The sequence below is a fragment of the Mesoplodon mirus genome (genome assembly GCF_964341445.2).
Source record: "Mesoplodon mirus genome assembly, chromosome: 6".
Classification (NCBI taxonomy): Eukaryota; Metazoa; Chordata; class Mammalia; order Artiodactyla; family Ziphiidae; genus Mesoplodon; species Mesoplodon mirus.
Window position 1 is genome coordinate 143000276 of NC_138982.1, and position 12460 is coordinate 143012735.

The window sequence follows — 12460 nt, forward strand, 5'->3', positions numbered from 1 at the left end:
CCTTATTCAAGTAACCTGGTGGTTTCTCTGCTTTTCCCTTAAAAATAAAAGCTGCAGATACTTGTTGACACTGGAAGCAGCAACTTCGCCGTGGCTGGGGCCCCGCATCCCTACGTCGACTCGTACTTTGACACGGAGAGGTGAGTGACGGGTCCGTGCCTGGCATGGCCGGGCTTGGGGGCACCGCATGAACACTTCAGAACACACTGGGAGAAGGTCACCAAAACGCTGTTTCATTTTGAGGGGGATATATTCATGTATATATTTGTGTATGTATGTATGTATATATTTGTGTGTATGTGCATACAGTGGTCTGTATATATGTATGTATTTGTGTATGTGGAGGTGTCTGTGTGTACGTGCACATGGTGGTGTGTATATTTGTGTGTGGTGTGCAGGTGTGGCACGTGTATATGCATACGTACATGTATATATCCATTCCAGATGAATCCACAGGAGGGTTCTCCTAATAACCTTGGTGTGTTCTCATGAGCGCCGCTTTACAGAAACTCAATCAGACAGCAGTGTTTTTTGTTGTTGTTCTTTTGCCGTATGCGGGCCTCTCACTGTTGCGGCCTCTCCCGTTGCAGAGCGCAGGCTCAGCAGCCATGGCTCAGGGGCCCAGCCGCTCCGCGGCATGTGGGATCTTCCCAGACCGGGGCGCGAACCCGTGTCCCCTGCATCAGCAGGCGGACTCTCAACCACTGTGCCACCAGGGAAGCCCCAAACAGCAGTTTTGTAGTCAGACCTGAGTTGCAGGGAGGTAACCCTCTGATGTTTGTTGGGCCCCTCTAGTCCTCACTTGGAGGTGCAACTGAGCAGGGCAGGGGGCATTGGAGGTGAGTGTGAGACTGTTCCAGGCAGCAGCCTGGCGTTGCTTGGAAAGCCACCTTTGCATCGCCCTGAAGATCGGTGGCGTGGGTCAAGGTTTGGTTCACTGAAACAATTTCTGTGCCAGGAGGTGTTTCTGAGGAGAAGAATCCATGACTCACTTGGAAAGGATGTATTGTGAGCACAAAGCTCTCAGGCCTGAGGCTGCAAGCTAGCAGCTGTGGGCAGGGTTGTGAGGAAGGGTGGAGCCCAGATAGAAGTCTCTGGAATAAGGCCAGTCTGCGTGTCCAGGCCCTGGGACTCATGTGTGTCACTGTTCATCTCTGGAGGGGCCCATGGGGTCAGAGTCACTATCCCCTGGGTATCTATTGCTGCCCTAATGCTGTGCACATTTTAATTTCACATCTATTTTTGTGACCCTAGAATTTAAACGAAACAGATAAGACAAGTAAGCTGACGTGTGGTTGGCTTTTTAGGGTCGAGAGCTGGCATATCACATTTCCCTGCTGCAAATCTTCTTTGTGTCTTTCCTTTCTCACTTTCCCTACCCACAGTCTTTGGTTCTGGGGAATAAACCCCAACTTCAGGTGGGGGGAAAGAAAAAAAGGAAGGAAACATATGAGGGAAAGTAACAACTGGGAAGGTTCAGCAAATCCCGGGCAGCATCAATAAGGCAGGAGACGTTATACACAAGTGCTCATCTCTCTTCTGCCCGTGCATCTTGGTCTCCATTTTGGTGGCACAAAGGGGTCTGGTCTCCTGTGTGTCCGGCTGGAGGGAGTAGTAGTTGGTGCTACCTGGGCCCCTGGGGCTACAGTGATATCTGGTTGGCACCTCCTTCAGGGAATCTGTAGCTTAGTTGATGACTCAGCGTGTTGATAACCTTTAATCACTGAAATTCTGGATGAAACTCCTGGCTTGTGATTGCTTTGTGAAGATTAATATGTGCCCTGAAGTTGTTACTGTGACCTCAGATGCCTGTAAATTGGGGCAAGGGGTGTGCAGCCAGGGGGAGGAGGTTGACTTTTGATTGCTGGCTGCCCTTTGCCCTTTCCCACTCAAATTGTGGTTTGTCCAAATCCTCCACCCCAAACAGCCCGCCCCCCTCAGCCACTTCACCGTGGAACAGAAGTCAGTCCAAAACTCTCATTTCTATTCATGTAGCACAGAAGGTCCAGGAACCAAGAGATTGGCCCAGGTTCAGGCTTCTAGGACAAGAGGTTCCAAACTTGAGCCCTGGCACCCCCTCTATAGAGTGAGTGCTTTGTAATGCCCTGAACTGAAACGCAAAGGTAGTGTTACTTATCTTCATATGTAATTCTAAACGCACTGATGCAATAGGTAGGAGTTTGGGGGGTGCGGGGTAAAAGGAGGGAATTCACAGGAAGGTGATGAGTACCTCAATGTGTAAACACCCTGGGTAGGATACATGTGAAGTTGGAGGGTGCCTGAGGCTGTGAGCATCACCTCAGACATGCAGCGCCCAGTGCAGACTGACAAATCGGATTAAAATAGACTCAGACACCCAGAGCAGCTTGGTTTGGTGATGTGAATTTCCCAGATTGGTGAAGAATCTTAGTAAAGTTTCCCCCTGAAAATATCACCTTCCTCAATTTACACAGTAGTTGCATTCCTAGAAAACGCAGTGTATGTTAAACTATGTAAAAGATGTTTATCCTGGTGGCAAGGCAATCCCAGCTCTATGTTTTTTCCACTACAAGGCTCTTCCTAGTCTACACATCCACGCAGTTTCCCCACGCCTACTGGGGGCTCTGCCTGCCGTAGAGACAGAACAGACATCCCTGGAGCTCAGTTACATCTTTAACAGTATTCCTCCCCAGAGCAATTTTGTTTTCCATCACACATCTGTGGACACATGGTACAATAAAGCAACAGTACAGCACAGTAAAGCCAAGTTCAGGTCATGTGTATATCCACTTTACAGATTTAAATGTGTAAATCTAACACCATGGGTGGGTATTTCCTTCCCAATAGGTAAGTGGCACAGCCAGGGGTCAATAAAGGTCACAGTGTGCTTTCAACCCGGTTACCCTTTTGCTATGCAGACGCAGTTATGGAAATGTACAAGGGTAAATAATAGTCAACATTACAAATATTGTGTACAGTGTCATTTAATAAGTGTACAGTATTTAATCGATGGTAGACAACTGGCTGTCTTCCTCATTTGCCTTCTACTTTGTTCATTGGTGTGTTGAACCATGGTTCTCTTTCAGCCTTCAGTGGGACACATCCTTCTAAGCTTCCTGCTAGCAGGTTTTGGGTTCAGGTGGCAGATGGCTTTTGTCTTTCCTACTCAAAGGTGGAGCTACTCTGGCTCTTTTGCAAACCTGATTTAATGTGAAGACTCCTGAGAACATGCATACTCCTGCCCTCCTGCTAATCCCACAGAAGAATTCAGGGCTCCCTCCCAGCTTTCTGAGCTCTCAAGATTCTCATCTATTTCTCCTTTCTGAGCAAATAAAGAGAGACATAGCAGAACCTGCCAACATTCAGAAGCCCCAGACTCCCCTGCATTGTCAGTTTCATCCCATTGGCACCTCCGCCATTCAGACTTCAACCTGCCTTCCTCATTTGCAAGTATTGTTGAAATTTACTTCATCCCTTTAAAACATGACCCATTTTGGACCTCTAGCCCTGGTACTGCCTTTCTTTTAAGGAGATCTCTTCTTCAATAGGGCTATCAGGTTTCTTCTTAACTGAATCAAATGTAAAAACATCGCATTTCTGAATTTTAGGCAAGTTCTGTTCTTAAACAGCATCCTTACCAACACATGTGTTTTGTAGGCTAAATTCTTGCTTAAATTTATAGTAACCTTTCTTTCTCTCCTTTCCTGTTTCCTTCTCCGTGCTTCTCATAGGCTTATGTCAACACAGATTTATTATTATAAAGACATGAACTATAATTTACATAGTAAATTATGTACGATTAATTTGTCTGATGCTTTCAGATAACTTTAGAGTGGGCCTAAGGTACACCTTCCACCATTGTATTTGATGGAAGCCGAGGGAATGTTTTACGTCCTTTCTCAATTTTTGACAAAGGTTTCTTTTCTGAGATGTAGCTTCCCTGCCTTGTGATGTTTCTGTATTTGCTTGTCCCTCTGATCTCTCTTAGTTATAATAAGGTTTCTGGTTGGGTTTGTCAGCCTCTGATTCAAGTCCCCCAGTCTCTGGATATTCAGGTTTAATGCTTCCTGAAACATGTCCCAGTAATTGGAGATTTGACTTGGGGTACTTTGACAAGATCTCTTTGATTTATGGAATCAGACATCAGGTTACCATTAGTCATTTGGGTAGCTTTGTCCCACCCGAAGCCCTCTTTTCATGGAGGTGAATGTTCCAATGAATTACTATATGGCAAAAAGACTATCATGCATTTTTTTTAGATGTACTTCTTTTTTAGCCAGTAAAATAGCCTCCAGTCAATTGGCTTCATGAGAGAGTCAAAAGACTCATTCCCCCTGACCTTATACTAATCTGTTCAGGAAATTAAGTCTATTTTCATTAAAATGTTTCCTCCTCCTATACTCCATCTGGGGTGAAGCCCACAGAGTAACTGTAGCAAGAGAGCAATTTCTTTTCCTCAACTGATGCTTGTAAGTAGAATTGGGATACTAGAAAATTACCATCTAATTTCCTTAAGGAGGCTGAACTGGAGCCTTGAGACCCAGTGCCTCATCTTTCCGTGTGCTGATGACAGACATTTTTGCCTGATTATTTAGATAATTTCTTGAGCCTGCCCATTGCTTGCCTGTCCAGGAGAGGTCTTGCCATATTAGAGCCCTGAACCATTTGCCATTGCTGAGGATGTTGATGACCCTCCAGGATGGACGGAAGTCCCTGGGCTGTCAGTGGCCCCATTTACTCTGATCTGGTCACTTCCAGACCTTAGAAGAGCAAAAAGGGTATCTGGTCACCTGGTCCAGGTCAGCTATCCCCAAAGGTAGACCCAAAACTCTGAAATGTGCGGAAGAGCCCCGGGGAAGTCTCGGGCAGAGTTGTTCAGGAGACTCAGCATTCCCTGGGTGGGGTCGCTTGCGGGAACCAGAGCCGACCCTAGGATTCAACTCTTTTGAATTCTGCCCTTTCACCTTTTCACTGTATGTTCTCTGGGTTTCTTTAAAATAATAAAATGTTCTGTGGTTCTTTTCTCCTCAGTTCGATTGATTTCACTTTTCAATCCTGCATTCCCTGAACACTCTTATCAGAGGCAGAATGTCTCCTGAATTTGGTTTAAAGTGATTTTATTGCTGTGAGTGGACTTTTTCCTGGCTACTCACATCCTTCATGGATGGCTGTTTCTGTGCACCCAGATTGATGCTGCAAAGAAGCAGTCAACCTGGGGTTTGCTCTCAATATAGTTAATTAATATGCAGAACAGTTGAGAGCCAAAGCATTTTAGTGCCCAAGAGGTGGGATGTTAGAACATAAAGATGGAGGAATGCACTTTTTAAAAATGTCTACTCCTGGAAACTATACATTAATAACCCTCAGGATTGCTTATGGTTCATCTTTGGGGTTTCTACTCTTTGAGGTTTAGTTCACGGAGCCCAGTGAATATGAGCTAAGAATTACTTTTTTCTCACATTATCTGGAGCTGTGCTTTCTACAACGGTAGCTACTAGTCACATGTGGCTATTTAATTTTTTTTAACATCTTTATTGGAGTATAATTGCTTTACATTGTTGTGTTAGTTTCTGCTGTATAACAAAGTGAATCAGCTATACATATACATATATCCCCATATCTCCTCCCTCTTGCATCTGCCTTCCATCCTCCCTATCCCACCCCTCTAGGTGGTCACAAAGCACCGAGCTGATCTCCCTGTGCTATGTGGCTGCTTCCCCCCAGCTATCTATTTTACATTTGGTATTATATATATGTCCATGCCACTCTCTCACTTCATCCCAACTTACCCTTCCCCCTCCCCGTGTCCTCAAGTCCATTCTCTACGTCTCCATCTTTATTCCTATCCTGCCCCTAGGTTCTTCATAACCATTTTTTTTTAGATTCCACATATATGTGTTAGCATATGGTATTTGTTTTTCTCTTTCTGACTTACTTCACTCTGTAGGACAGACTCTAGGTCCATCCACCTCACTACAAATAACTCAATTTCGTTTCTTTTTATGGCTGAGTAATATTCCATTGTATATATGTGCCACATCTTCTTTATTCATCTGTCGATGGACACTTAGGTTGCTTCCATGTCCTGGCCATTGTAAATAGTGCTGCAATGAACATTGGGGTGCATGTGTCTTTTTGAATTATGGTTTTCTCAGGGTATATGCCCAGTAGTGGGATTGCTGGGTCATATGGTGGTTCTTTCTTTAGTTTTTTAAGGAACCTCCATAGTGGCTGTATCAATTTACATTCCCACCAACAGTGTAAGAGGATTCCCTTTTCTCCACACCCTCTCCAGCATTTATTGTTTGTAGATTTTTGATGATGGCCATTCTCATGGGTGTGAGGTGATACCTCACTGTAGTTTTGATTTGCATTTCTCTACTGATTAGTGATGTTGAGCATCCTTTCATGTGTTTCTTGGCAATCTGTATATCTTCTTTGGAGAAATGTCTATGTAGGTCTTCTGCCCAGTTTTGGGTTGGGTTGTTTGTTTTTTTGATATTGAGCTGCATGAGCTTCTTGTATATTTTGGAGATTAATCCTTTGTCAGTTGCTTTGTTTGCAAATATTTTCTGCCATTCTGAGGGTTGTCTTTTCGTCTTGTTTATGTTTTCCTTTGCTGTGCAAAACCTTTTAAGTTTCATGAGGTCCCATTTGTTTATTTTTGTTTTGATTTCCATTTCTCTAGGAGGTGGGTCAAAAAGGGTCTTGCTGTGATTTATGTCATAGAGTGTTCTGCCTATGTTTTCCTCTAAGAGTTTTATAGTGCCTAGCCTTATATTTAGGTCTTTAATCCATTTTGAGTTTATATTCGTGTGTGGTGTTAGGCAGTGTTCTAATTTCATCCTTTTACATGTAGCGGTCCAGTTTTCCCAGCACCACTTATTGAAGAGGTTGTCTTTTCTCCATGGTATGTTCTTGCCTCCTTTGTCAAAAATAGGTGACTTTATGTGCATGGGTTTATCTCTGGGCTTTCTATCCTGTTTCATTGACCTATATTTCTGTTTTCGTGCCAGTACCATACTGTCTTGATTACTGTAGCTTTGTAGTATGGTCTGAAGTCAGGTAGCCTGATTCCTCCAGCTCCATTTTTCTTTCCCAAGATTGTTTTGGCTATTTGGGGTCTTTTGTGTTTCCATACAAATTGTGAAGTTTTTGTTCTAGTTCTATGAAAAATGCAATTGGTAGTTTGATAGGGATTTCATTGAATCTGTAGATTGCTTTGGGCAGTATAGTCATTTGCACAATGTTGATTCTTCCAATCCAAGAACATGGTATATCTCTCCATCTGTTTGTATCATCTTTAATTTCTTTCATCATTGTCTTATAGTTTTCCGCATACAGGTCTTTTGTCTCCTTAGGTAGGTTTATTCCTAGGTATTTTTTTCTTTCTGTTGCAGTGGTAAATGGGAGTGTATCCTTAATTTCTCTTTCAGATTTTTCATCATTAGTGTATAGGGATGCAAGAGATTTCTGTGCATTAATTTTGTATCCTGCTACTTTACCAAATTTATTGATTAGCTCTAGTAGTTTTCTGGTAGCATCTTTAGGATTCTCTATGTATAGTATCATGTCATCTGCAAACAGTGACAGCTTTACTTCTTCTTTTCGGATTTGGATTCCTTTTATTTCTTTTTCTTCTCTGATTGCTGTGACTAAAACTTCCAAAACTATGTTGAATAATAGTGGCGAGAGTGGGCAACCTTGTCTTGTTCCTGTTCTTAGAGGAAATGGTTTCAGTTTTTCACCATTGAGAATGATGTTGGCTGTGGTTTTGTCATATATGGCCTTTATTATGTTGAGGTAAGTGCCCTCTGTGCCTACTGTCTGAAGAGTTTTTATCATAAATTGGTGTTGAAATTTGTTGAAAGCTTTTTATGCATCTATTGAGATTATCATATGGTTTTTATCCTTCAGTTTGTTAATATGGTGTATCACATTGATTGATTTGCATATATTGAACAATCCTTGCATTCCTGGGATAAACCCCACTTGATCATGGTGTATAATCTGTTTAATGTGCTGTTGGATTCTGTTTGCTATCATTTTGTTGAGGATTTTTGCATATATGTTCATCAGAGATATTGGCCTGTAGTTTTCTTTTTTTGTGACATGTCTGGTTTTGGTATCAGGATGGCCTCGTAGAATGAGTTTGGGAGTGTTCCTCCTTCTGCTATATTTTGGAAGAGTTTGAGATGGATAGGTGTTAGCTCTTCTCTAAATGTTTAATATATTTTGCCTGTGAAGCCATCTGGTCCTGGGCTTTTGTTTGTTGGAAGATTTTTTTTTTTTTTTTGCAGTACGTGGGCCTCTCACTGTTGTGGCCTCTCCCTTTGCTGAGCACAGGCTCCGGATGCACAGGCTCAGCGGCCATGGCTCACAGGCCCAGCCACTCTGCGGCACATGGGATCCTCCTGGACCGGGGCATGAGCCCATGTCCCCTGCATCAGCAGGTGGACTCTCAACCACTGCACCACCAGGGAAGCCCTGTTGGAAGATTTTTAATCACAGTCTCAATTTCAGTGCTTGAGATTGGTCTGTTTATATTTCCTGTTTCTGCCTGGTCCAGTCTCAGAAGGTTGTGCTTTTCTAAGAATTTGTCCATTTCTTCCAGGTTGTCCATTTTATTGGTATATAGCTGCTTGTAGTAATCTCTCATGATCCTTTATATTTCTGCAGTGTCAGTTGTTACTTCCTTTTCATTTCTAAATCTATTGATTCGAGTCTTCTCCCTTTTTTTCTTGATGAGTCTGGCTAATCGTTTAACAATTTTGTTTATCTTCTCAAAGAACCAGCTTTTGGTTTTACTGATCTTTGCTATTGTTTCCTTCATTTCTTTTTCATTTATTTCTGATCTGATCTTTATGATTTCTTTCCTTCTGCTAACTTTGGGGTTTTTTTGCTCTTCTTTCTCTAATTGCTTTAGGTGTAAGGTTAGGTTGCTTATTTGAGATGTTTCTTGTTTCTTGAGGTAGGATTTTATTGCTATAAACTTCCCTCTTAGAACTGCTTTTGCTGCATCCCATAGGCTTTGAGTCGTTGTGTTTTCATTGTCATTTGTTTGTAGGTATTTTTTGATTTCCTCTTTGGTTTCTTCAGCAATCTCTTGGTTATTTAGTAACATATTGTTTATCCTCCATGTGTTTGTATTTTTTATAGTTATTTTCCTGTAATTGATATCTAGTCTCACAGCATTGTTGTTGGAAAAGATACTTGATACAATTTCAGTTTTCTTAAATTTGCCAAGGCTTGATTTGTGACCCAAGGTATGATCTATCCTGGAGAATGTTCCATGAGCACTTGAGAAGAAAGTGTATTCTTTTGTTTTTGGATGGAATTTCCTATAAATATCAATTAAATCCATCTTGTTTAATGTGTTATTTAAAGCTAGTGTTTCCTTATTTATTTTCATTTTGGTTGATCTGCCCATTGGTGAAAGTGGAGTGTTAAGTCCCCTACTATGATTGTGTTACTGTTGATTTCCCCTTTTATGGCTGTTAGAATTTGCCTTATGTATTGAGGTGCTCCTATGTTGGGTGCATAAATATTTACAATTGTTATGTCTTCTTCTTGGATTGATCCCTTGATCATTATGTAGTGTCCTTCTTTGTCTTTTGTAATAGTCTTTGTTTTAAAGTCTATTTTATCTGATATGAGAATTACTACTCCAGCTTTCTTTTTATTTCCATTTGCATTGAATATCTTTTTCCATCCCCTCACTTTCAGCCTGTATGTGTCTCTAGGCCTGAAGTGGGTCTCTTATAGGCAGCATATATACAGGTCTTATTTTTGTATCCATTCAGCCAGTCTATGCCTTTTGGTGGGAGCATTTATTCCATTTTCATTTTAGGTATTGATATGTATGTTCCTATTACCATTTTCTTAATTATTTTGGGTTTGTTATTATAGGTCTTTTCCTTCTCTTGTGTTTCTTGCCTAGAGAATTTCCTTTAGCATTTGTTGTAAAGCTGGTTTGGTGGTGCTGAATTCTCTTCACTTTTGCTTGTCTGTAAAGGTTTTAATTTCTCTGTTGAATCTGAATGAGATCCTTGCTGGGTAGAGTAATCTTGGTTGTATTTTTTCCCCTTTCATCACCTTAAATATGTCCTGCCCCACTCTTCTGGCTTGCAGAGTTTCTGCTGAAATATCAGCTGTTAACCTTATGGGGATTCCCTTGTGTGTTATTTGTTGCTTTTCCCTTGCTGCTTTTAATATTTTTTCTTTGCATTTAATTTTTGATAGTTTGATTAATATGTTTCTTGGTGTGTTTTTCCTAGGGTTTATCCTTTATGGGACTCTCTGTGCTTCCTGGACTTGGGTGACTATTCCTTTTCCATGTTAGGGAAGTTTTCCACTATAATCTCTTCAAATATTTTCTTAGTCCCTTTCTTTCTCTCTTCTTCTTCTGGGACCCCTATAGTTCAAATGTTGGTGCATTTAATGTTGTACCAGAGGTCTCTGAGACTGTCCTCCATTCTTTTTTCTTTGTTCTGCTCTGTGGTAGTTATTTCCACTATTTTATCTTCCAGGTCACTTATCCATTCTTCTGCCTCAGTTATGCTGCTATTGATCCCTTCTGGAGAATTTTTAATCTCATTTATTGTGTTGTTCATCATTGTTTTTTTGCTCTTTAGTTCTTCTTGGTCCTTGTTAAACGTTTGTTGTATTTTCTCCATTCTGTTTCCAAGAGGTTGGATCATCTTTACTATCATTACTCTGAATTCTTTTTCAGGTAGACTGCCTATTTCCTCTTCATTTGTTTGGTCCGGTGGGTTTTTACCTTGCTCCTTCCTGTGCTGTGTGTTTCTCTGTCTTCTCGTTTTGCTTAACTTACTGTGTTTGGGGTCTCCTTTACACAGGCTGCAGGTTCGTAGTTCCCATTGTTTTTGGTGTCTGCCTCCAGTGGACAAGCTTGGTTCAATAGGTTGTGTAGGCTTCCTGGTGGAGGGGACTGGTACCTGTGCTCTGGTGGATGAGGCTGGATCTTTTCTTTCTGGTGGGCAGGACCATGTCCCGTGGTGTGTTTTGTGGTGTCTGTGAAATTATTATGATTTTAGGCAGCCTTTCTGGTAATGAGTGGGGTTGTCCTCCGGTCTTGCTAGTTGTTTGGCAAGGGGTGTGCAGCATTGGAGCTTTCTGGTTGTTGAGTGGAGTTGGGTCTTAGCATTGAGACAGAGATCTCTGGGAGAGCTCTTGCTGACTGATACTACGTGGGGCTGGGAGGTCTCTGGTGGCCCAGTGTCCTGAACTCAGCTCTCCCACCTCAGAGGCTCAGGCCTGACACCCAGCTGGAGTACCAAGACCCTGTCAGCCACAGGGCTGAGAAGAAAAGGGAGGAAGAAAAAGAAAGAAAGAAAAAAATAATAAAATAAAATAAAGTTACTAAAATAAAAAGTTTTTAAAACATATTATTAAAATAAAAAAATTAAAAATTAATTTAAAAAGAAAAGAAAAGAAGAGAGAGCAACCAAAGCAATAAAGGAATCCACCAATGATAACAAGCGCTAAAAAATAAACTAAGATAAACATAAAACCAGAAACAAATTAGATGCAGAAAGTAAACCCCAAGTCTACAGTTGCTCCCTAAGTCCACTGTCTCATTTTTGGGCTGATTCGTTGTCTATTCAGGTATTCCACAGATGCAGGTACATCAAGTTGATTGTGGAGCTTTAATCCGCTGCTCCTGAGGCTGCTGGGAGAGATTCCCCTTTCTCTTCTTTGTTCGCACAGCTCCTGGGGCTCAGCTTTGGATTTGGCCCCGTCTCTGCGTGTAGATCACCCAAGGGCATCTGTTCTTCGCTCAGACAGGACTGGGTTAAAGGGGCAGCTGATTCGGGGGCTTTGGCTCACTCAGGCCGGGAGGAGGGAGGGGTACGGAGTGAGGGGCGAGCCTGCGGTGGCAGAGGCCGGCGTGACGTTGCACCAGCCTGAGGCGCACCGTGCGTTCTCCTGGGGAAGTTGTCCCTGGATCCCGGGTCCCTGGCAGTGGCGGGCTGCACAGGCTCCTGGGAGGGGAGGTGTGGAGAGTGACCTGTGCTCGCACACGGGCTTCTTGGTGGCGGCAGCAGCAGCCTTAGCATCTCATGCCTGTCTCTGGGGTCCGCGCTGTTAGCCACGGTTCGCGCCCGTCTCTGGAGCTCCTTTAAGCAGCGCTCTTAATCCCCTCTCCTCCCGCAGCAGGAGACAAAGAGGCAAGAAAATGTCTCTTGCCTCTTCGGCAGGTCCAGACTTTTCCCCGGACTCCCTCCCAGCCAGCCGTGGTGCACTAACCCCCTGCAGGCTGTGTTTACGCCGCCAACCCCAGTCCTCTCCCTGCGCTCCGACCGAAGCCTGAGCCTCAGCTCCCAGCCCCCCCCACCCCAGCGGGTGAGCAGACAAGCCTCTCGGGCTGGTGAGTGCCGGTCGGCACCGACCCTCTGTGCGGGAATCTCTCTGCTTTGCCCTCCGCACCCCTGTTGCTCCGCTCTCCTCCGCGACTCCG

General features: G+C 43.1%; 1 protein-coding gene across 1 annotated transcript in view; it reads left to right on the forward strand.

Moving 5' to 3' along the window:
- BACE2 (beta-secretase 2) overlaps positions 1–12460 on the forward strand; it is an 85927-nt gene that overhangs the window by 34857 nt on the left and 38610 nt on the right. Inside the window, exon 2 of the mRNA XM_082625671.1 lies at positions 52–140. Coding sequence (XP_082481797.1) covers positions 52–140 — 89 coding nt within the window. The remainder of the gene's footprint in view (positions 1–51; positions 141–12460) is intronic.